Raw genomic sequence first — 25,384 nt, forward strand, 5'->3', positions numbered from 1 at the left:
GGACAGGTGTCTTTTATACAGGTAACAAGTTGAGATTAGGAGCACTCCCTTTAAGAGTGTGTTCCTAATCTCAGCTCGTTACCTGTATAAAAGACACCTGAGAGCCAGAAATCTTTCCGATTGAGAGGGGGTCAAATACTTATTTCCCTCATTAAAATGCAAATTAATTTATAACATTTTCGACATGCGTTTTTCTGGATTTTTTTTGTTATTCTGTCTCTCACTGTTCAAATAAACCTACCATTAAAATTATAGAATGATAATTTCTTTGTCAGTGGGCAAACGTACAATATCAGCAGGGGATCAAATACTTTTTTTTCCCTCACTGTAGCTGACATCAGTGACAAGTGGTATCTAAACCTGTCCTGGATCTCCCCCTTGGCTCACTGCTTTAATTGAGCACCAGATGCAGTGTGTGAACACCACCACTGGGGAGACAAAATAGGTTGAGCAGTGTGCTGACCACACCACCCCACCATAAGCCACGCTGGCCTTGACCCTAGGATGCAGCCCTCAAATACTCTGCACAATTCCAGTGGTCGGCTCTAGAGGACCGGCATGAGCAATAATGTAATAAGCATTTGCTCACGGAAGATGAAATATTGATCCCTTTATGCAATAAGATATATTTTTGTATAAGGTCTTGCAAGAGCCTGTAACATGTATACCAAAGTCATCATCCCGGTCACATGGACACTGGGCTCCATAACTGAAGAGGTGATTACTCGCTTTGCTTGCTGGTGAGGTTATCCAGCTATATGGAAGATATTTTTTTAATGTATGATGTGCTCTTAATGTGTTATGAAGAGGGGCCCACTGCTCAAAACGTCGCCAATGACATATTTGTCCTTTTTAGGCAGTCTCATTGATGAACGTGTGGAGTGGTTTAGTTTGTGTTAGGCGTATGGGTGCTCACTGCAACACACTATTTTGTGAAACCGTACATCTGCTCCCGCATCTTCTTGAGGTCATCGAAGAGCTGCAGTGCCGTGCTGAGCCCCTCGGCAATAAGACTGCAGCTTTCACCACCTCCGCCCATGAACCTGACAGGAACACATGCACCGTTGGGCCAAACAGACTTCACATATATATACACACACCGGGAGAAACATCACAATTATACTCATGTGTTATGAAAACACTCCGGGGGAGAGTTGCACGTCACGTGACCAGTGAATTGTTGCCGATGGAGTAGAAGACGACACACAACAACCATATACCAGAGGGATTACAATGGCAGGAATAGGCATAAATACATGATATCTAGATGGGAAAACTGCATTGTTGTAGACCACCAACTCAAAAGTGTTAAAATTGTGGAAATCTTATTACCATAGTTTAGACAGCCAGAGGCCTTCCCACTGATAATGAGACCAGCATTAAACAAAGATACAATCCATAAATTGCTCTTATTTTGTAGATTTGTACCTAGCATGCGTGTCTTGTCAATTGTTTAGCAGCTTCGCTTATGAGAAAATAAAAAAAATTAAGAGTCCAAGTCTTGTGATCTGTCCATGCGCGCTCGTTGTAACACTCCAGTGATGTTGAATTGTTCATGAAATAAAATGTGGATTTATATAGCTTGTAAATTCAACTACATCTTAAGATGCTGTACAAAATCAATGAGCAGAGGAACAAAGGAGGGTCTTCAGCCTTGCCTTTTATGCTTAAGCAGGGATTTGATGGCACAGATGGCAGGGGGAAGGGAGCTCCAGACTACTGGGGCAGCAGAAAATTAGTGATTTCCCACTGAGCAAAGGAAGTTTTGATAGAAAATCTTGGTTTCTCGTGCAGAGTGTGTGTGTGGGTGGAATAAAATAGTGAGATGAGAGGTTGGTCGGAGAAAGTCCATGGAGGTTCTTGATGATGGTGTGACCTTGACGTTGATTCGGGATTTGATTGGGAGCCAGTGGAGGCAATGAAGATTTGGGGTGATGTGGCCTAGTTTACGGGTGAAGCGTCTTTCAGCGTTATGATGGGTCATCTAAAATGTTGAAATCTGGGAGTTGGGAAGGCCGTAAAGGAGAGAGTTGCAATCGTTGAATCGGGATGATCTGAAGACATGGATGAGCGAATCAGCGTCACTTGGGGTAACGAAATAGCGTATGTGGCAGATGTTGCGCAGATAGATGTATGAAGTCCTGAACAGGTGAGATGTGTGCGAAGAGACGAGAGCTCCAGATCAATGACAACTCTAAGGTTTTGCAATTTTTTGTACAGTACAGGAGTGACACCACAGTGATATAACTGGAGTGCTGTGAATTAAAATCCTTTATTGTCAGAACTAAAGCTTCAAACGGATGTCAAACAGCCCAGAACACACAGCCTATGTACATATCTGCAAGAGCTACTTTTTTTTTAGAGCTGCATGTTCCTTTAAGGCAAGACAGTGATGACAGAACACAGACAGCTTTTGTGAGACCCTTGGCGTGAGATAAAAGTTTAGGGTGGTGGAAACACACGTACTGGATCCCATCAAGCCATGTGACGAACTCGAAGGCGCTGCTGGTAGGAGCGAAGCACTGCACGTAGGTGTCCGGGGCACAATCCACCGCATTAAACACCACCAGGCAGTACTGCGTGCCCCCGTACTGCGGAACATGGCGAAAAAAAAAACGGGTTTTAAAAATAACACCATAAAGAAGGTGGCTCATGGGTCAATGAGAGCCTGGGTTCAATTTCAGGCAGCCACCCAATGATTAAGCTGGGTTCACAAATTAATTGAGATGATGGTATTAGCCTGGTCACCAATGACTGTACAAAAAAAGACATCAGCTCTGATCTATTCAATGCTGGATGAAATGGATGAAGGCCTTCTCACGTCGTCATCCCTCATCTCTCACATCTCATTGGTGAACTTCCCCTCGGGTGTATTTTCTCCTTCGGCTGCCATTCTGTGATCAGCCTCTTAAATTGGCCACCGTCTCTTCCATCCGGTGTGTCCTGCTCAGGGCCCACCTATTTTTCGAAAGTCAATACGATGTTCTAAATTAGCATTTTGTGAGATCCACACATTCCCCTTTTTTGTCTCTCAGCCAGGCAGGTGTTGACAACCTTCTCAAGGTCTCCCCTGCTATGTGCGAAAGCACAACCAATATCATATCTGCATATGATTATCACAAAGCAAAGTCACGGATTAAAAAGCAATGGATATGGTCTCTATGCTTATTTGCATAACTTGTAATATTTTGTTCTAGTTTTTATTATCAGTATCTATGAACAAAATGCCATTATATTAAATCTGCTTTTTCACTTAATTTAGCAGAACTCCAGCTCTGAGAATAAAAAAAAATCTTCAAATGTCATGCGCTGAAAATCTCTGTCGCTGTGTGAATGTGAAAGTCCAGCACCCTAGTGTGGAAAAAAAGGTCAAATTGAAGAGATCTCAGAAGTAGTTCTGTGATATCACACACACAGGGTGATGCAACGCAGTGCAAGATTTGCGAAGGACATTTCTTCATCTCATTACATAACGTCAAGAGCACACTATTTCCATATATTTGTTTAAAAGGTAAACATGAAATAACAAAAATAAGGCTGTAAAAGCTTAACAAAAACGATGAGTTACTGATTTTTTTAAAGAGCACTTGTCACGTGAAAGGATAAACCTGGAAAAGTAGATCTGGTATGAAGTGTCATTGAACTGAATCCTGTAATTACTCCATTATACACAATTTTTACTTACAACGTACTGCCATTCATACTAAATCAAGATTCCAGGATATTACAATATCTCTGTAAGGGATCAGCATGAGTAACGACCAATGTTAAACAATCACACGATTTCTGTATGTCAACGGTTTTATGTTGAAAAAAAAAGGAAACTATTGAATGATTTATCTACATCGAATATATTCAGGAGCGGAAGGTTACGTAGGTGCGTGCACTGTGTGACCATGAGTGTCAAGGGCTCAGTTCAATGAGACAAATGCAACACGGCAGCAGTTGTCTCTGCACCCCCCAGACAAGGCTAAACAACACAGCAGGCAGCCTTTCCTGTTCAAATGAAGTAGCACCATGGTGGGTTTTCATTTTCACTGTCCAAGTAGTGTTAAAAAAAACCTCCGTCGACTTGCATCTCCGAGCATTCACACCGAGCGTGCTCAATACAGCTGTGAACACTGTGTAATACCATTCATAATTAAATTACCTGTAATACACACCTGATTTAATAATGTTTGTTGTTGTGCGCTCGATCGCACAAGGATCGATATGCACAAAAGCAGTCAACATGTGCGGGAAATTTATACGGTAATCTCGTTTATTTTTTAATGTTTTCAATCAGGGTTTTAAAACACATGATAATTATCGAAGGTCTTGAAAAGAAGGAGAACTTGCAAGGCTGATTTAATGTAGGCATTACATCGACTCTGCTTGAGACCAGCGCACACACCATCTGTGGTGTAACGGCTGATGTGGACAAACGCTAATGTTGCTTTTCAAAGTATAATTAAAAGTTAATGAATTGTCTTAAAAGTAAAAGAAGTAAACACTTACATCTCCCCCAAAGTCGGTCTCCGCAGGTGGTCCGCCATTGAAGAACCTTCAGCAGTAAATCAATCGTAAAAGATGAAAGTTTAAATGAAAGGAAATACACTGCAACCAAACCTTCATTAAAATGCTCAATAATAGTTCAAGGAATACTAAACTGCTTTATGCTTGGCTTTATGTTGTTTTCATCCACTATAACTCCACATTGTAAAATGTTATACTGTATATATTTAAGTTTTTGCTTAGCGCAAAGGTTTTTCATGTCAAAATTTCAGCTTCAGCAGCACACACATAAAAGGAGAAAAAAAACAACTAAGAATTCCACAAATGCATCACCGCGGGCATTTCGCAGTTTTCTTTATTTAAAAAACTATACTTACATTTTTTTATACTTGCGTGTCTGTGTGTTTATTGGGTGTTTTGGGCAAAACATAAAGCGCGTCTCGAGCAAAGACATCGGAGAAGACGAGAGAGAGGGGGGGGGCAGCGTTGTGCGACGGGGAAACCACCCGCTTACTCGATGGAGGGAAGGAGATACGACTTCTTGAGGCTCTCGAAGTAGGGCCCCAGGTTGGCGGTGCCCTCCACCACGAAGACCACGTCGCGCACCGCCTGGTTGGGCCCTGCGCCACCCACCACGTCCGTCACCACCATCCTCGAACGCTGCGCCGGGCGCGGGCCCCGCTTGGGCCCCTCGGCAGCACGATCTTTTCGGTTCGTTGGGGAGGAAAAAAAAATCTCCTGAGGCTCAAAAAGCCTTAAATGCAGAGCCAGTGAAATAAACTGAATTATACGCCAACAGCAATACCATATATAATGAAGCCAAACAACATTTAATGGTTTAGCCGTTTGCAAGTTATGACATTTTCAAACCTATCATGCCACTGTGCGTATTAGTATGCATCCACTAAATATAATTCTTATCACGCATACACTGTTGAGTTTTATAATTACCGCTTGTCTACAAATGCAGTTAATTTTACGAGCAATTGTGTTTATTAATATGGTTAAAAATTCAAACACCAATTATTGTAATCAACATCCTTCGACCATGACCGGATTAAAGCAATCCTACATCGTGGTCAATTACGTGCTTTTAAAGCATTGCAGTGTAGAATAGCATTAATGCCCTACAAACACAGTGCGGCTCATACGGTTTTAATGACTTAATTGAAAGACTTTGGAAAGTCCTAATGAGCATACTTAACATTCAAACTCAGCGTATGTTAAGAAAAAACCTGTAAAGTTCGCACCGACTACATTCTCAAAAAGCATAGCGCTACGTAAACTACACTCTCTGCATTCACTTTAATTGTGTAAGTTTATTTCAATCATTTCGTTCTATCCCCCAACCATGTACGTGCATCACGACAGTAAATATAAAAGTATAATGGTAGGTAATACTGTATTGTGTTTAGTTTGTTGTCTTCACGCGCACCTCCGAATAGCACGGTTGGCTACGTACGGTGTGAAAGTTCAACAAACATATATAAAAGATGCAAAATAAAACAACATATCTGTGCTGTGTATACCCCAGCAGCGTGGAAGTTTTAATGTCCGTCTGTAAATATAAAATGTCCTACTCACCTCTGAATGCCAATATAATCATCTAAAAAATATGAGAGTAGCCATTACACAGCCATTTTTGTCAATCCATCGTTGGAGATGGGAAAAAATCACGAGTGGGATTTATATGAAAGTGGCGGCTAAAGACCATCTAGTCTTGAGTTGTGGGGGCCAAATAATAGTACAAACGGCATCCACAACTGGGTAATGGGACCCTGGGTCAACATGAAAAAAGAATTACAGCCCTTTGTCAATCCACTCGCGGTGAAAGTGGGGTCGGTGGTGGGGGAGTGTGCCCAATCGCATTTCAAACAACCCTCTCCGCTGATATTAGTTGTAGCCAAGATTTGAAATCGGGTCACCAGATTTAAAACACGGCGGCTTTCTTACATGCAAGGGTAATAAAAACCTCCCATAGGTATCCAGTACACGGCGAAACCAGTGGTTGCTAAACAAGTACTTAAGCCATCAGATGGTGAAAAATATTACAAACTAAAACTCCTATTTACACGAATTTTGAGCGCTATTCGCTAACATTATTCATGTTATGCGCACAAAGCACGGTTTAAACGTGAATAACAATGCATTTGCTGGTAGCGACCAATGCCAATTGACAGCTATCTACGGGGCAAAAGTCCCCACCATATCCTGCATCCGGATATATTAGAATATATTATCTGATCAAATGATCTTCTTACATGTGGATAAGCGCGGATAAAAGGGTTTATGTGCCACCCAGAACAAATGACTGTACTCCAGCGCTGTCCTACCAGACAGTCTCGTCCCTTCACCTGATGAAGGCCGCTTGTGTTGTGGCCGAAACGTCGTGAGAATATTATTGTGTTATTTTATCAATTTATTATTTTATTCTCATTCTACGTGGTGACTTTACCGAAAGAACCAAAGAAGACTGTACTCCTCTTGTCCGCAATAAAGCACGGATACAGGTAATTGTCGCGTGAATAATGACGACTTTTAAGTTGCACGTGATATCGACGACAGCCTTTTTATATGTGGTAACAATGTGACGCTGTAAAATGTCAAATTGTTGAGTTCCTATGCCGATCACGGCTATGTATTTAACGAATCATGCTGATGATGACGGCAAGTACGATTAATTGGACAAAGTCCATCCCAACTGGCCCTCAGTGGTCATCCTAATAATAACCTCAACCCTTCAAATTATTATCTACAACTTCAGTTACTATCTACACATTAAGGTATAGTCTAATACTTAATTACCTAAAAGTTAAGAGCCACAAGTCACCTGCAATTTGCTGCGGCCTACGCCTGCGTGCAGCCTGAAGGGGACCGGCTTCGCCTGGCCACTTGGACGACTGGGCGCCACGTCCCGGCCGGTAGCCGCGCTAGGCCAGACCGGTGTCCCGGGGCCGTCGCGCGGTCATCGGTTTTCCCGGCCGACGAAGACGACTCCGACGTGCGCTCTGCCGCTCAGAAGCCGCCCGATTATTACCCCTCAGTTAAAATGAAAAGAAACCGCGGCTTCGCTCTCACTCTGGCTTCCGCGGTGACCGCGAAACGCCGCTAGGCCGAGGAGCGAGGCCGGATCCGGTTCCCTGTGGCCACCTCCTCATTGCCATGGCACCGGAGACCCGGGTCCCCACGAACCCAGTTCCCGTAACCAAGCTACCGATAGGCCCTCGGACTCCAGGAACCCAGGCATCGTTGCCATGACGACTGCCCATGGACCCCCCCCCCCACAGATTAATTAATTATTAGACCATGGGCCACGGCAGAAAGTTGCACCACCGTTTTCATGTCAGTTTTCATTTCTTTGGTATAGCCCTGTGAGCCAATCGGCTCTTGAATCGGGTGCAACCGGAACATACAAAAGACATGAACAAGAAAAACATCTTAACAGAAAAATCCAGGAAAAAACTGCAAAGTCTTGCAGAAAAAAATCACCGTACGCCAACGCTGTGAACCTCGCCTGGTATGAAGGAGGTCGTGGGTTCGATCTCGACCCTGACGCCGCCTGCTGCTGTATATTTGGAGTTCGTGTCTCTCTCTCTCTGTCTCTGTCCCCCTGGTCGTGTTGATTTTTCTCCGGTTCCTCCGCGTTTTTCCTCCACATTTAGAATCAACAGCACGCGTTTAGAGTATGTGGCTGCGATACAATTTTACACGATCATGTTAAGCCACTTCGCTGAGCTATATCATGTGTGGCCAGGTCGCTTCTGAAAAAGAGCTATTAATAGCTCAGTGGGCCTTACCTGGTCAAATAAAAAGGGTAGTTTTATTTAAACGGCGAATATGAGTGATTAATTTGATAGCATCCTCATTTCACATACTTCACTGTTATTGGCCACAGACATAATTTCGAACTACTGAAGTTACACGACCTCAGGTGATTCCGATCATTTAAATGTCCGATCTGGTCACGTGGACTGCACATCAAACAAGCCACATCTATTGTCAAAGCCTCGCTGGAAGTTGTTAGGGGATTCGCAATTGTAAACAAGACACATTGCATTCACAACTTTTAAAAACCACAAGATGCCGCATTTTGTAAGCTTAAGTTTAAACAACATAGTTCACCAATATCGCTTCTCCGCATTACATTTTGTAAAATCAAGTCTAATTTTGGCGGTCCCCAAAATAAAAAAAAATCCTTATATTAATCTAGCGATAAGCATTGACTCGACAATATAATAATCATTGCATTTATATGGCGCTTAAATAGCTCAGCAATGAAAAGCCACTCAACACCTCATCTCAAACAAGTCGAAGGGCACCCCCAGTGGCAGCTGTCCCGATGCAGCACGAGGTGACTCAGCGCCAGCTTGACAATGGGCATTCGTCTGCTAGTAAGGGGCGATTTAATTGCCGTGAGCCATTTCAAATACGCAGTTGCCAGGTATATTTTTGTTACCTTTGCAAATTTGGACCACTCGTTTCCAGCGATACCGCTGGGCCATTACTATATTGAACAGCAAATGTTAATCAAGATAGTCAGTTACGTGGATGTTTTGATGTTAACAGCCCTGCACCATTGGTAGACAATCCAATCTGCCATGGTGAGGGGGCGATACACCTTTCGTGTATACAGTACTGTATTATCTGATGTTTCCAGCCTGTACACATTCATATTTGCTGGTGTACTGCAGCTACACGAAATATTTTTTGGCAAAAGACTGCACTCGTATAATAATCATTATAATTTTTACTACCAATGCAGTGGCATTGAACGATTTTGGAAATGCAGGAACGTATCTGAGGGGGGCAAATGTCGAGGGTACGGTGGGGGCGGGTGGTGTAAAGGTTATAAAGGGGATACTATAAAGGTTATAAAGGGGGTACTGCATATGGATTGTTCCCATCCCACCACACGCCCCCCACTGCTGCCCCCCCCCCAACGCATCGCACGCTTTGTTCCCCCGACCGAACATATAACACAATTGTGTGCTTTAAGTGCACTGTTCCTGTCCAATTAAAATCATGTTGCATACTGCATGACTTGTATTTTTAAGGGAAGCAATGTACTGCTAAGTGGTATACCCTTAGTGACAGCAGTGCTCAGCCTTTGGGAAAGATTAGCAATGGAAATAGATTTTTTTTTATTAACGTGCATTTGAGATTTTTTGGGGGAATTACAGTATGTGTATTTTTTTAATATTGTTTTTTTAACGTCTTGCGATACGGTCGTGTTTAGATGCTAAAACAATATTAACTATTGGTGGCATGTCTGTACGTTCTGTACGAATGCCATTACCATATGTGCATAAGAACGTGTGTGTGGGGAGCGGTAGTGCAGTGGTTAGCACGTTACGCTATGAACCCAGTGACCCGAGTTCGATTCCCGCCCATGGAGAACACCAGTGACGATGATCTGAACCAGTTCTGGGCCTGCGTAAGGTCGACTCAACCTCAAATGACTATATAGTGTGATTTGTAAACATTGCCACTGGGGTGATAAAGACAGCCAGGTGCGGTGCTGCCCACCCATCTTCTCATGTGCCGTGCCGGCTTTCATAGGTGCTCGCTAACAGCACTTGCCCCAACAGTCTTTTAAGGCTATACGGGAGATATTTGTGCGTGGGTGTAAGTTCACGCGTTAATTTGTGTAACTGTGTGCACATTTATTTGTACAATTGAATGGCCTCACAAAATTGACACTACTTTAATGGGTTGACTTAACGGCGTGTTTGTTATGTGATGTATTATTGTATTACCTTGACACATTTTCTGCCTCTCAGAGTAATTCCAAGCATACATCATCTCTCCATACTTATTTGCACATCTTCCGCAGTGGCAGCCAATGGAGGAAACACGCCCAAGAGGACGTACAAGCGTAGAGATGGAGCTAAGGGATCAGCTTATTTGTAGATGTTAGATGGATTGTTACATTTCAGAACTTATAGAGATGGGATGGGGGGTGGGCACGCAACAGTGGTAGATCAAGGCTTCTGCTGATGACAAATTCACTGGCTGATTCCAATGATCAAGGAAGGAAAGGGTAACATATTCGTCAATATTACTGCCTTAAAAAGAGAAAATATATAATCGGTGACATTTCCGGTAGAAATGTTATGTAATGTTTCATTGTGATTTACATTATTGAGCCGCACGCACCTGAACTGAGAGCACACTGCACAATCCTTACGAGGACCACCCACACTTAAGAGTGGCGCGCCATGGGAAAGTGGAGGATCCTCATGACTCATCCCCATCCGAGTCATTCTTCTTCGAAGCCAGAAGTCCCATTGTTGCACGGTCCTCAGCTGCTGGCTCCATGAGCTTTTATATTATGCGCCTTTTCTTTCATCTCATCCACCGCATCCTTCTTCCCCGCACTGGCATCTCTGTAGCATGTGGGTCATTCTTGTCTTGTTTCAAAACAATCTAAGATAAATGACGAAACCACAGACTTGTGTGTGCATCTGTTCTTTAACAAATATTGACAAAATATTGAGTGCTGTGAGGCAGGACTAATACTTTGAACACGAAGATCAACCAGCCCTGGAAAGTCATAGAAAATTTAACAAAGAAAAACTAGGGCACAAGGCCTGTGGTGGAGATGGAGGGGTGTTTATAGGGTTGAGAGTGCATTGTAATACTGGTGGTTTGCTGTATGTATTGCAAGTTCGAGTGTAGACACACTAAGTGCAAGGCATTACTGCAGGGCACAGAATGTCAAAGGCAGAGTGTTTTGCTTTATTAATTTATAACAGAACAAACACACAAGAACACCAAAAAACACTTATGTATAACTCTTTTTTTGTGTGTTTGATTAAACCAGTCGTCAACTAACGAACACCAAAAAACAATCAAGATGGTAAATAGTCAAATATAGAAAACACTGCTAACTGTTACAAATATACGCGTAATAAACTACATATACCGGAGACTGCACTACGAGAGAGGATGGCCAGAGACCGCACAGAAGATATAACACTTTGATTGGCTGTTGTAAGTGATACACGTGAGCTTTCCACAAACTCTTCGTTCCGTTTGTATTCCAAGATAAGAACCTCGGAGGCTGCAGTTTCATGAACCGATATTCTATCAGAGAGAAAAAAAGTACATTGTTTCGTTTTTTATTTTATTTTTTCAACTAACGCCCGTTTATTTTTTAATCCCATTAAATGATCGCGTTACAAGTGATCTGAGAAATTCCCGGTAACGAGACCTAATTAGGTGATGATGCAAAACGTGGACTCCCACCAGCTCCGACACAGCTTCAGCGAAAGCCGGCCCTGCCCCTCGTTCATGATTGGCAATGACAGGCTGCAGATCAGAGCCTTGTGCTTTAGGACTGACAACACAGCACATACTACAGATACACCATACACGACGAGTCTCAACACACAAACGGAAACACAAAAACGACACGCGCTGTGCTAAATTTTATTCTGTTCTAAAAAATATTTTTTTCATTTTTTTGTTTAAACCCAAGCCCACCCCTCATTTGTTTGTTCTCAAGTCCGAATGGGCGTTAAGTGTCGCTAGAGGCCAAGGAACCTCCAGCGCCAGAGGGACAGACCGTCCCCTCTTTACGGAGCGCGCGGGGCCTCGGACCAACTGTGTTTTTGCACGGTGCGCCAACACTCGCCATTCCCGAACAAATAATAAAAATGCGTAAAGCAGGTCCCATTTATACTCAGCAGGTTCCATTTGCCTGCCCACCCCCTCTAGCCCTGCACTCCTACCCCCTCTAACTCTACGGCCAGGTGATGTGTGGTGAATATATTCCAGAAGCCCAATTAAAATACGAGACTTACAAGCATGCGATAAGTGAACGACCTTTGACACCGAATAAGTACTTATAAAGAACGAGTTATGCATGGAAGCATGTCACCGTATAATTATTTTTGCATGGAATCTGTAAACGGAGATACGGCAAGAGGTTACAGTATTTTTTTTGTTCAACAATACAGTTATGTACATGTATATCATCTTGAAAGTAAAGTAACGTACGCACACGACGGCTGTTACGAGAGGAGTCTGAGCGACGCGTGCACGACACTCGTGTTTATGAATTCCACACTGGGGTCGCAATGTCCCGTGTGTGTGTGTGTTTTTTGTTAATCGTCGAAGTTGGTACCAGGTCTTTTATCACAACAAATAAAATCAAACAAAACAGTCAATCCGACACACAGCTTGCGTTACACATATCCACGCCTTTTGTTAACCAGGGTGTGTCACCAAAATGGCATTAGAGGTGTGACTTTAGCTCAGGTAGGGATTATTTCCGTAGAATGTAGCCTTAATTAATGTCGATCCACACAGTGGTAAGGAGTGAGAACCCGACACAATAACCCTGCTAGTCTGGTATTCAACCAGCATTTCCCACTGTTCAGCACTGCTCCCTGTAGTACAAGCCAACTGCTTTTTGGTGGGTTCAGTGGTAGAATATAAATGTTCATCGTAATAATAGAACAGTTGTGAGCATGTTGAAATTAATCACGTAACGCACGTTTTACCAACGGTGGAGCCAATGCGATTTTTGCTGGGTGAGATTCATTTGACCGAGAAATCTAGGCTTACAAAGAAGTTGCAGGCAATGTGACTCTGAAACGTTTCTCAATTACAGATATTTGGCTGCAGTGCCACTTTCGCATCACAGCTCACTGTAATGTGAGTCAAGTCAAAGAGATTGTGTTCGTGGCTGCTATGGGCTTCTCAATCCCAAAAGAACATTGACTATCCCTGAATTTTACAGGACATCTCAGATAAATAATAGTAGAAGCACGCGAAAAATGTGTATTAACTTAAGATGGAGCATTACGCAAAAAACAGCAGATTTTCATGCAGGGCCAGCACCGCATTTTACATTTGGCAACTTGAGATCAATTCCGTCAATTACAGAACCTCGGTTCGGAGGTCAATGCAAGTAATTTCTACGGAACGGTTAATATCACAGGAGCCAGCCGCAGAGTTTTGATTTTAAAGTTTTAACTGCGGTGGCTTTGGGTGCGTCATGACTCGTGTCGTTTCGTAGTCAAACTGCCACATAGATTTAGAGAGAGAAAAAAAAGAGAAGCGACCTTCGGGGTGACTGGCCTTGTTCAGAAAACCGAAAAAGGTCAATCGACTGAAATGTTAGCGCTTTGCTTCCTAAATAAATTTTGGCAGTTTAACAAACACATAACGATGGCAAAAGGTCCTTGGATGTCCGATTCACCTACAACATTTATTTGACGTCGAACTTCTCTGCTTGGCAGGTCCCATCAACATTTTTAAGAAAGTATATTATTAAGGCCTATTATTCATTTGTTCTACCATAAATATGTACACTCGGTTCGGGAGCAAATCAATACTTTTATGATTGCAACAAGAATACGTAATATGACATGGGAAAAAGATCGATTTTTTTGTCCACGTCAACTCAACGATGGCACAGCGCGGGGTGGATGATGCACCTCTGGAGCTGCAGGCGCCGAGTTAGAGCCCCATGCCACGTTGTCCCTGCATCCGAATTTTTTCAAAGTGTGCTCAAGACACACGGCCCTAGTTGCACGTGGTTGGCTGTACGACACAGGCAACCAGAGCTTGCATCGCGATGCGGATTTACATTACAGCGCAAGGAATCTGAACGCACAGAGTAAGCGTCGGTATTTGATCAATTGTTCGCAGAGCACTTACCTGGGAAGCCAAATAGCAGCATCGCCCCCTACTGGCAGACTAACGCCCACTTGCTGGCTGGTGCTGCGTTTACCCAGCGCCTCACAGGGACAGCTGCCACCGAGGGTCCCCTGCCACGCAGCGCCTCGAGACGTACGGCATGGGAGGTGGCGGTATAAATATTTAGAGTTGATGACGACGACGATTATACTTCAACTGAAATTTGCACAAGGTTCGGCATGCCTCCTCTCTACTCCCCACCTACCGCATGATAACGTGTTAAGCGTTAATGTAAAGGTGACATCTCTGTTTGTCCACCGATCGAGGGTGGGATGTTGCCGTGTCCATGTATGAGAATATTTTGTCGACGCAAAACGGTAACTGGGAGGATTACAGCTGGAAATAGAGTCGATGCGTCCATGTCTTGTGCGCTATTCTGCACTCCCCGCTACGACAATCTCCATCCTCCTGTACATCGCGGCGATCTCCCTTGCACATCAAAACTGCGATGCTGCATTAGCAGTGGTACGCAAGCACAAGTAAAACAAAACAACGTTCGCCAATAACACTGTCCTTATACAAAATATGTATAAATTAGGCGATGTACTTTCTGTCACGATGAAGGCCATTGCCTGAAAGGGTGTTCGTTATATATTAACTTTTAGAGCAGTGTATTAAAACATATTTGCGTTGTTTCCGTGGACATATTATCTATCATCCAGCCCACACAGCACGGCACGGAGGGTGGGAGTTTTACAGTGAATACGTAATTTAAATGTCAAATCAGAAACCTTTATTGGGCCGCAAGAACGAGAGCTGCGGAGAGGGAGGCGGTGCCTTGCTTTGTCTGCAAGGTTTAACCGGTTTACTCATGGAAGGGCATGGCGATTAAAATGAAAAAGCAATGTTTTTGAGAACATTACGTTATTAATTCACTGAACGACCACATGGCCTTTCATTTCAAAGTCAGGACCTTCAATCTCGCAAGTTAGGCGGCAAGAAAATTGAGTTCAGCAACATTGAGTTGGCAAGCAAGCAAAAGAACGTATTTGGTTTTTAGTCATTTTGTTCATTTTGAAAATAAAATAAAATTACGGTTTAAATGTCGATAGCAAATGCACGTGATACGTAAGCCAACCAATGTACGATGTTTTCTTTAAAAAAATTATGATCCGATATGTTCTCATGCACAATGTTAACGACGACAACAACAGCAGCAACACAAATCTCTGCAAGAGAATGGCTTTGCGTTCCCCCTCCCCCCCGTTAAAAATGAATAAAGAATAAATCATCAACCGAAGTCTGAACCACAACTAAGTCATTTGGCACTGTTAAGATGCGTACAGGACTCGGACAATAAATAGACCTAACCATGGCAAAATGTTCTACAGGACCCACATGCACACACACACAGATTAATGAAAAATACACAAATTATTACACTTCGTTTAAGAAAGAGTTGTGCATGAAAAAACACGTTTCTTTAAATGTTTTGTACAGAAAACATCAAAAGTGGATTGTCAAAACTATTATTGGCCGAAAACAAATGTGACAAGACGCGACAGCTTCATCTAAGAGAGCTACAGATGTCCCACAAACGAGGACGTTTTAACGAACTGGCATCTAAAGATGTTGCACAAATTTTCATATTAAAAGTTTTTTTTCCTTTAGAGTTGCACGTCGCCTACGCTCAAATTCACACGGTTTCACAACATAAGCAAGACGCGGTCATTTTCTTTACAAAATACAAATCCTATATATATGTATGCATGTTTGTGGACATATACAGGGTGGCCACAAAGTTCCTTTGCATGAAAAAAAGACGATGCTCCTCGACTCGAACAGCTACGTTTGTTGCCCTCCATTCTCAGCACGCAGGCTGGATTCGTGCCCCAGTTCTCCACCACAGATCTTCCCAAGCGGATGGCTGTGTAACTGCACAAGCAAATTCCGGACAGCTGTTTCAATATCCTCAATATTTGTCAATCTGCCAGGTATTCCCCTTGTTGTCAGGTCTGGGCTTCGAGGTGGCCAGATCACATCGGATCGTCTCCCAATCTACCGTCCGCTGCATTTCCCGTATTCCAATAATTCCCAAATTGCAAGGGCAGAATGCGCCAGGGGCCTCGCCTTTGCCGCAGGGTGCATGCTGCAGAGGGACGTTGTGGCCACAGAGTAGATCTCCTGCCTTCAGACGAAACGCAATACACGTCGAGATCTGTGTTCAAACGAGAGGTGATTGGAGAGCGGTGGCCTTTGTGAGCGCCTGCCCCATAATCACCTCCGGGGAGGAATGTATAACCTGCATCTTCAATTCTCACCGCGGTAACAATTCATATTGCTTTTGCAACGAGCTCCAAAAAAAACACCAACAACGGCAGACGACAGTTACAACAACACACAAAGTATAGCAAGATAACAGCCTGGCTAGTGTACAAAAAAACAGCTCTTCCAAGATAATTTTTTGTACGTTAAATTTAGCGTTCTTCATTCGCTGACTTTTTATTTAATTTACACACCTTTAATTTATATCCATCTGTTGTCTAATCATTCATTCGTGTTTCTTCTTCATATATTTTTTTAAATTATATTCATTTTAAGTATAAAAATACCCTTTTTCAGGCATTCTTGACTGGCGAAACTCCTTGTCTCTTAATCCTCCGTCGCTGTTGGTCGGAGGAGAGAGGGGGGTGTTGGTAGCGCCACAAACGAAGCTGGAGGCAGTCTAAACAACGTGTTGGGGGGGGGGGGGGCGAGGGGTGACCCGGGCGAGGAGGCCCTTTCGTGAATCTCAAACAACAAGACGCCACTTGACACAATTCTGCCGTGCCACAAACCACATGCTCCAATGCGTAATTATGTATCGCCGCAAAAGTAACGCAAAAAGATAAAGGTGACATATTTTTTTCTGGTTTTTCGTCGACTTTTTTTTCCTCCAACTTACTCTCCCTTTAATCTATGGGGAATATACATCGGAGACGTTTACACACAAAAAAAACGTTTAAAATCTCCAGCGGTTTAGACAAAATCTCGACGAAGCACAAAGCGCATAAATTCTAGTCTTGCATTTGTTTTGCCTTTTTTTCCCCCCCCAGCATTTTGGCTTGGACACAACGCAAATAGGTAAATGACACACGATGTACGATCCAAATAATCTCCTAACAACATGCTCCGTTCCTTCTCGGAAAAAAAAAAGTTCGACGCTGTGGAACTGGGGGTTTTCACGGTTGAGTGCACGCACCGCGAGATATTTAAAAAAAACTGTTCCCGAAATGAGGAATCACGAACGCACAACAAAGAAACCCGACCACCGGTGCGCGGAGACATTAAAGGATGACCGACCCCTAACTTTCCGTGGATCGGCCAAAACTGAACCAGCTTTCGGGAGTGGCTTCACCCCCACACATGGGGCCCCCGTGCCTTTAAAACCACGTGCAAGCTGATGATGCGCTACGGAGAAAAGAGAAATATAACATTTTTTGTAACAAACAAAAAAAACCCAACGCGGTTATAAGATGTAACGAGCCAAAGAGACGATGCAGTGACGTGCAAAACGGTCACACACACACAACAACAAAAAACATTAGTTAATGGCATCTTGGCAAACGAATAATAAAAATGCAAGTCGTGATGTAAAACGCACTTTTAAACAGTTCAAATGTAGCAGCTTGTCTTAGACAAAACTTGATCCCAGACAACCTCAGAACAAGTGTGAAAACACCTTGAGCACTTTAACAAAACTACGAGAACATGTACTACCGACCTGTCTTAAAAACTTTATTTTTCAAGTGCCAAATAAGTTAGGAAATAAATTATCATTTGAGCCATATGACTTCATAAAAAACCCGTATAAAAATAGAAATACTGTCAATAAAATATACAGAGCAATGGCCTCTACCCGACAGATTAAATTGGTAGCATAATTTTGAGTTATATTTTGATAAAATTATTTTTTTTTAAATTATCATTATTTTAAATAACATTCTCCTAAAAACCTTCAAGTTGTGTGTACGCATCACCTTTAAGTACAATACGCTCTCTCTCTCTCGCTCGATCTCTCTCTCTCTCCGCCCCCCCTCTCTCGCCTGCATTTTATAAGTTATTGACGAGTTTACGTAAAAATGCTCAAGCCCCCCCATCGCGATATAACAGTAACTTTAAGCCTCTGTCACCTGACGATTCAACTCTCTCTTCTGGGAGCATCGTTTGGCAAAAGGCAAAATAAAGTTGCCGAGTGAAGCACGTGTAAACATTGGGACTTGAAGCGTGCAACAAAACGGTTGCTGAGCAGGGAAACTAAAGCCTTCAAACTCACACACAACCTCGTCGAATTTGTTGGTCTCCCTGTTTCTGTTGTTGTTCTGTGTTTGAACCCTCTATTTTTTTTTACATCTGGTGAGAAGTGTGCATTTCACGTCGGTGGTGGTGGGGTTTTGTATTTTTTGTTGATTTCTTCACCTTGGTCTTGGTTTTGTTGTTTGTTTCTTTGTAAGCAGATGACAGATTGTCTTCACATGTCTGCTTGTGTCCAATACCACTTAAAACCCTGCTTCTTACGCTTATATATATTTATAACGTGTGTGCGCGCGCACTCGCGTGCGTCTGTGTGTGTACAAAACGAACCAAATAAATCGGTTGACAAGTGGGGCCGCCGCCGCCGCCACCACCGCCGAAGGGAAGAGTGCCGTGAATGTGCGAACGCAGCTGCCGCGGGGACGCGGGGACGCGTGGTGGATGAACGGCGGGGCGGGCGACAGCGGCTGAACAACGACGATGAAATTTTGCGCGGCGGTCAGCGGCACAGAGCATCGGCAGAGAGCGGCACGGATAACGCACGCACGCACGCGGGCCAAGCGCCGCGGGGTTGCTGAATGATAACGGCACGTTCTCTCAAGAGAGAACGATAAGGTGTGTGTGTGAGAGAGAGAGACATTCCATAATCGCCCGCCCTCCGAGGAAATATGGAAGCATTCGGTCTCTTCCTTCCCCCCCCTTCCCCACGGAAGCCCAGCGCAACTGCGTCTCTGCGTCGCGGTGGCACAGTTTTGCACCACCCGGGCCAAGCACGGTGGATTTCACATTCGCGCCTCGCGTCACAATGTTGTTTCCGTCGGGCACAATCCTCTCGTGTGTCAAAGCCGCTGCCCCCACCCTCCCCATCCTTCCCCCTGTTGTGCACGTGCGCCGATACGTGAATGTAAACGTAACGTCAACACCGCGTGTGTTTCTTTTTATGGAACGAATGCAAAAATGTGTAAACAGCGAGAGGCCTTTGTTCCACTGCGAACTTCATAACGGCGGTGATCGATCGGTCGTGGTTTAGTTCCTAGTCGGGAAACGTCCCCCAGGTGTCGAGGAGCCTCGAGTGATCGTGAGTGGATGTCCACCGATGGCCCTGCAATAGGCCCCGAGTGCGGTGCCACGGGCTGACCCTTTGGGGGGAAACGTCTGCGATTACGTATGTTTAAATTTGCCTCCTAGGGTTCAACTTAATCCTTTCATCAAGTTATAACATCCCTAACTTTCAGGTCGTTTTTTCGTGCTTGTGATTAATTCCATACTCGTGCCACGTGTGTGGATGTTTACTTAGTTATTTATAAAACATGTGACCTAAAATAACCAATCAGGTTGACTTCTACATGTTCCTAATCCACAGTTGCTCTGGTCAGGGTTTTCAAAAATTGACCACAGCATCTTTTGAGTAACTTTTGAGCGACCCCGCTACCTTACGCCAATGTTCACGCATACTGACCAGCTGACTTTTTACCTCTGCAAGTTAAATGACATCGTTCCATGAATTTTGCATCGTATGCACCAGTTGCATCTTTATATACAGTACTGTATCTGTTGTAAATATACTGTATACTATATAGCTATATACAGTATATATTATACATTATCTATGTATTGATATTCACAGTATATATGTCGTATATATACTGCAATATATTTGAAATGCTACAAAATGAAAAATAAATTCGAAAAACAAAAAAAGAAAACAGTTAATGAAAAATTTGGCAGTGATGGATGAGGTTAAAGAGCTGTACATGCCCAAGCACAATCCGACACTCTCCCATCCTCTGTCTCACCCCCTGAGTGCAGTGGCTGAGAGTGCAGTGGTTGAGGGTACAAGTTGGGGGAGGAAGTACGACGGATGGATGGATCGGGCGGATGGCTGCGGGTGTCAGGTTCGGGGCGCGTGTGGCTGTGTGGCATCCATCAACTTCAGAAGAGCGGTGGTGGGTTACAGAGTCTGGGCAAAGTCTACGGAGAGAGGAGTCCGCGGAGAGTCCGGGGAGAGTGGCCAGACCAAAAAACGAGCGCCAGGAAAATGCGTCGACACTTTTACGGACACTCTCACCGATCGGCGAGCGGACTCTGATGGCGCGGAGAAAAGACTCCTCTCCCGAAACGAGACGGCTTCCCCCGTCCTCAACGACCACAGGCCCACCTCGCCTGCCACTCGCGACATCGTCGCCAACCGCTCATCCGCCCACCCCCTCGCCCCCGCCACCCCTCACTCGACAACCTCCTTCTCAGCCGCGTTCGCACCCCTCCCATACCCCAGCCCCGCCTGGAAAAAAAAGGTCGTGTGTTTTGGTCCCGGATATGCATTTACAAACCTGGTCCACCGTCGATACCCAGGTCCCCAACCTGGATTACACCAAACCCACAAAGCCTCAGGAGCCGTGCCTGAACCACGGTGCTCCCTGGGTAGGTACCCCCTCCCCCGGACCCACCCCCCACGCGCCGTCCCCCTTCCTGGGCCACCCGGCTCCCTCCCACCCCCCCCTCCCTCGTCAGTAGGGCTTGCTGTCGTTCTTGTTGCGTTTCAGCTGCACCTTGAGTCGCTTCATGCCGATCTGGAAGCCGTTCATGGCCTGGATGGCGGCCTGAGCCGACACGGGGTTATCGTAGCTCACGAAACCTGGAGGAGGGCCCAGAGAAGAAAGACAAAGAGGGTGGGGTGTTCAAAAACGACGGTCACCGATGCGTACTCGAGATGCATACCCTGGCTGTTCTGAAGGCAGTACAGCAAGTGGAATAATCCCCATCTGTTTCTGTCTGTACGGGGATAGAGTATTGACTCCACGCACGTGTGGGTTTTCTCCGGGTGTCCCAGTTCTCTCCCACTTGTATGATAAACATTCATTATTAATTGGCTGAACACGTCTTGAAAAAATAAAAACCCAACGCAGGACCCTTCTGAAAAATAGTCCTTAGATTCTGTGGCTTTCCGAGGTGATTAATAATTATGATATTTCCATTAAAATCAGCTTCTGTCTCAGAGCTGCCCACATTTTAACACCATAACGTATTAGTACAATCGAGCTATTGCGACCCTAACCTCGAGTGTCCACCACTTAACAATCGGGGTATTTAAAATCAAAGAGTATCATAATTGTATTCACCACCATAATCATCATTACCACAATCATCAACGTCACTCTCACCACCATCGTCTTTGTGACCATCGCCACATTGAAATCTCTTTCCACCTCTGCATATTTTTACTCCTCTGTGATTTTCTTTCATTAAACGAAATAAAAAAAGAAACAAAAAGGATTATAATAAACCGCCCATAAATTGAAGCGTGTGGACGGCCGCGCATGCTGCTTCAGAGAGATACAAACGGGCTGACAGTGGGAGAGCGAGAGAGACAGAGCGAGAGAGCGGGAGAGAGAGAGAGCGGGAGAGAAGTGAGAAATACAATCATAGAAGTGCATTAATTAAGGGTAAGCTATTCTAAATTACATTAAAATAAACAAAGTTATTTCTCTACTGGATTCCACTTTTATTACAAGAGGCCCCACTGAGATGTAACCACCTGCTGCACTCGGCACGTGGAATAATTTACAATCAACCGACGATCCCACGTTTAATACGAGGGGGGGGGGGGTCGCTTTCCTTTTACAGCTCAAAACTTACAAAATAAATCTTCACCCATAATTACGCGTAATTCCATTAACATCTGGCCACGGCCCATTTTCTGGATTTCGCATTCACCGCATCTGCTCGTGAGCTCATCCTTAAGGCGTCGAATCAAACGGTTGACGGGGCTCACTTGTCGTTTTTCCTAGCGGGGTGTCCCGTGACCCCCGTGGCTGCGTCGCGGCGAGACGCCTGCCTTGCGCCCCCTCCGAGCAGAAAGCGCTCGGCCACGCAGCACGACGCTCGCGCCGAAGTCTTTAATTTTCAGACGGCGGTGTTTAACGAGAAACATTTCCATGACCGAGAGCAATTAATTTTGTCCGTGAAGCCCGTGACATTCATTTTGTTGGGGAGGACCCCTCAGAGCGTAATGATCATCATAAAGCACGCATTTATTGCCCTGCCAGTCCTGAGCTCCGGGTCTCTCAGGCACGGATTTGTGAACATTGCCCCTTTTATATATTATTATCGTGAACTTTCAGTCTGTCGTAAGTTTGTGAAATTCCTCGCATTGGCGTCTTAGCTGCTTACTCGGCAGTGGCCGAAAGGTAATGCGTGGAATGGAATCTGGATTTTAGGCTGTCACAATCCGCCCACGGAGAGCGTTAGTGACGAATATCTGAACAGGTCCTGGGCCTCCCCTAGGTCGGCACAACCTCAAACGAGGACATGGTACGAAGTGTAAACGTTGCCACTGGGGAGACAAAGGCGGCCGGGCGTGGTGCTGGCCACCCACCCCCTCTCGTGTGCCATACCAGCCCTTCATAGGTGCTGCTCACAAACAGCACTTGCCCCAAGAATTATGTTAAGGCTATACGGGGTATCTTTCTCTTTGTTCACTACTCATATGTACAAGGTGTATTCATGGCGTCTTTCATCTGAGAAATACTCCCGAGGCGTCTTACAAAAGCCAATACCACATCCAAATGTTAACAGCACAGCACTGAGCCATTTTCCATACGATCTTCTCATAAGCCTTACAACATGTATATGAATATTACATCACTGTACCACATTCAAATAAATATACCAAGTAGATTAATGTAAAATTACAATCTCACAGGTAACAATTTTCCAACACATCTTCTCATAAGCCGTGCAATAAGCCAACATTTTTTTGTCTCGATCTTACAATCCCGTTTATGTTATTAAAATAATATATATCCAGCTCATTTGTATACTCTTGTCCACCCCATAGACCTGAACATAACACGGTCAAATCATTTGCATTCATCACACAAAATTAATTCCCAAGCAGCAAAATTAGTTGCATTTTCGTTCCGAATCGCTGCTGTGCCGAGCACAAACTCAATGGCCCACAACGTCACGCGGCCAGCAACAAACGGCACCATCGACGAATGTCACAGATACGAGTTTTAATTTACTGTGAGCACGTAAATTGATTTTTACCCAGCGAAACCGGCGCACCGCTACGTGTGCGGCATGAACCTTCCGCGGCAGCACGCGGCGTGTTCTATTGAACGCGGTGCGATCGACGCCCGACCGTGACCTGAACTCCCAGCCTTTCCGAGCGCGATTTGGGCGCTTTGACCTCTGGCAGGCGCGGCGGCCGGGTGTGCCACGTCGAGCTCTTACCGAAGCACTTGCTGAGGTTTGTCTGCTTGTCCACGAACACTTTGGCCGAGATCACGTTCCCAAACGGCATGAAGGTCTGCATGAGGTCCTGGTCCCCGAACTCTTGCGGCAGGTGGTATATGAACAGGTTGGCTCCCTCCGGTCCTGGGAGATAATGGACACACGGGCACACAAGACAAAGATTCCCCATTTCGCCTGATACAGACTGTTAGGGCAAGTGTTGTTAGCGAGCACCTACGAAGGCTGGCACGGCACACAAAGGGGGTGGGTGGCCAACACCACGCCTGGCTGCCTTTGTCTCCCCAGTGGCGATGTTTAGTACACACCACACCAGGTACTCATTTGAGGCTTAGCCGACCTATGCGAGGCCCAGGACCCGTTCAAATAAATCGTCACTGGTGTTGGTCGTGAGTTGGAATCGAACTCGGGTCGCCAGGTTCGTAGCGCAGCGTAGCGCTAACCGCAAGCCTACGACTCCCCACCGCTCCCTGCACGGCAAACTTCAGAGCCACTCAAGTCGCCCGCGTTATGCGTCTGTACGTGCGTCTACGCTTCTCTGCACCGCTCACTGCACACCACCCACCATCCTATCTCCTTTCGCCCTGCCCCGCGTTGTTATGTTTTATTAATTATTTATATAACTCGCAGGCCCTTAATTTCGCACCGGTCGACTGGAGTAGGCTAAGAGGTGGCTTGTGGCTCGTAGTAGCCACAGCCACAGAGAGAGGTACGCTTAATGTGGTGTGCCAGCTAGAGAAATACTTTCTCTACCTGAAGCCGTAAGAAAGCGCCCATGTGCGCACACCCGCGGCGTCGCGGTTCAATCACGACGGGTGTTACTCCCAAACGACGTAGCCGTTTCATCAATGGACAAGAAGTCCATATTTTTGTCGCAAACCGCGGGGACCAGACAACTGGTGATGGTCATGCACGAGTGACAGATTGACGCTCCGTTGCTATGACGACGAAGAGGACAAAAAGGTTGCGTAACCCAACGAGCTAGAAAAAAAGTGTGGGAGGCACCCAGGGCAGAATGCCCCTCGTCATAGTCAGGGAGTCTTCCTGTTGGAATGAGTAGTGGGGTCACGGCGTTAGTTTTGGCTAGCTATGCAAAGAGCGGAAAGTCGCCAAACACGTGGCTAGATGTTCCTCAAGAGACTCACTGAATCCATCAAAAATACGAGACAATTTGCAATGAAACTGCGCACAGTAAGCTGAGGGAGGATCTTTAACACATGCCTGGGAATTACCCCCAGCTCCTGCATAGTTCTGGCTGCAGTGAGGGTCACTGTACAGTATGTTTGTCGCCAGTCGCTTTGAATAAATGTTGCCACGAGGTAAACCCAGAAGATCACTCGATCTGGAAATGACATCGCGACGTCACCAACACCGGCTGCGGTCACCTCTGCTGGCTGTCCCTAACCCAGTGGCGGGAATTCCACATTCCCATGGCTGCTAATAAATACCTTCTTTCTGGCTGCCGGCCGCACCCTGTTGTTGCTGCTGCTGTTGTTGTTGCTGCTGCTGCTGTTGCTGCTGCTGTATGAGGCTCTGCGCGTACAGGTTGGGGAGCGAGGCGGCTGCGTACTGCTGGATGCCCGAGTAGGCCTGAGCCAGGGCGTCCACGCCGCTGCCTGAGCCATTGGCCAAGCCCCCGACGCCAAGGCTGCCGTTCAGCGCCGCAATGCCTGCTGGGAAATTTTTGGTGCATTTT

At 45.2% G+C, this 25,384-nt stretch overlaps 2 protein-coding genes across 15 annotated transcripts in view; both read right to left on the reverse strand.

The window, feature by feature from the left end:
* The window catches only part of MED25 (mediator complex subunit 25), a 46,682-nt gene extending 38,986 nt beyond the window's left edge, over window positions 1–7,696 (reverse strand). For 3 of the 9 annotated variants that reach the window (XM_032960147.2, XM_032960150.2, XM_032960149.2), the window contains exons 1-5: window positions 7,325–7,694; window positions 5,009–5,198; window positions 4,498–4,543; window positions 2,467–2,591; window positions 945–1,043 (exon numbers count right to left, since the gene is read on the reverse strand). In XM_032960147.2, the coding sequence (XP_032816038.2) occupies window positions 945–1,043; window positions 2,467–2,591; window positions 4,498–4,543; window positions 5,009–5,145 (407 nt within the window). In that variant the 5' untranslated portion in view covers window positions 5,146–5,198; window positions 7,325–7,694. Of the gene's footprint in view, window positions 1–944; window positions 1,044–2,466; window positions 2,592–4,497; window positions 4,544–5,008; window positions 5,199–7,299 lie in introns of those variants that run through there. The other 6 variants (XM_032960148.2, XM_032960145.2, XM_032960152.2 and 3 more) reach the window with 4 other exon arrangements.
* A 13,238-nt stretch (window positions 7,697–20,934) lies between these two features.
* LOC116945640 (CUGBP Elav-like family member 1) overlaps window positions 20,935–25,384 on the reverse strand; it is a 285,868-nt gene continuing 281,418 nt past the window's right edge. For 4 of the 6 annotated variants that reach the window (XM_032960154.2, XM_076069476.1, XM_076069477.1 and 1 more), the window contains 3 exons: window positions 25,137–25,361; window positions 23,671–23,814; window positions 20,935–21,070 (listed from right to left, as the gene is read on the reverse strand). In XM_032960154.2, the coding sequence (XP_032816045.2) occupies window positions 20,943–21,070; window positions 23,671–23,814; window positions 25,137–25,361 (497 nt within the window). In that variant the 3' untranslated portion in view covers window positions 20,935–20,942. The remainder of the gene's footprint in view (window positions 21,071–23,670; window positions 23,815–25,136; window positions 25,362–25,384) is intronic. The other 2 variants (XM_076069475.1, XM_076069478.1) reach the window with 1 other exon arrangement.

This window comes from Petromyzon marinus, chromosome 24, assembly GCF_048934315.1.
Source record: "Petromyzon marinus isolate PM22_M1 ecotype Great Lakes invasive population chromosome 24, UKy_Petmar_22M1.pri1.0, whole genome shotgun sequence".
Taxonomy (NCBI): Eukaryota; Metazoa; Chordata; class Hyperoartia; order Petromyzontiformes; family Petromyzontidae; genus Petromyzon; species Petromyzon marinus.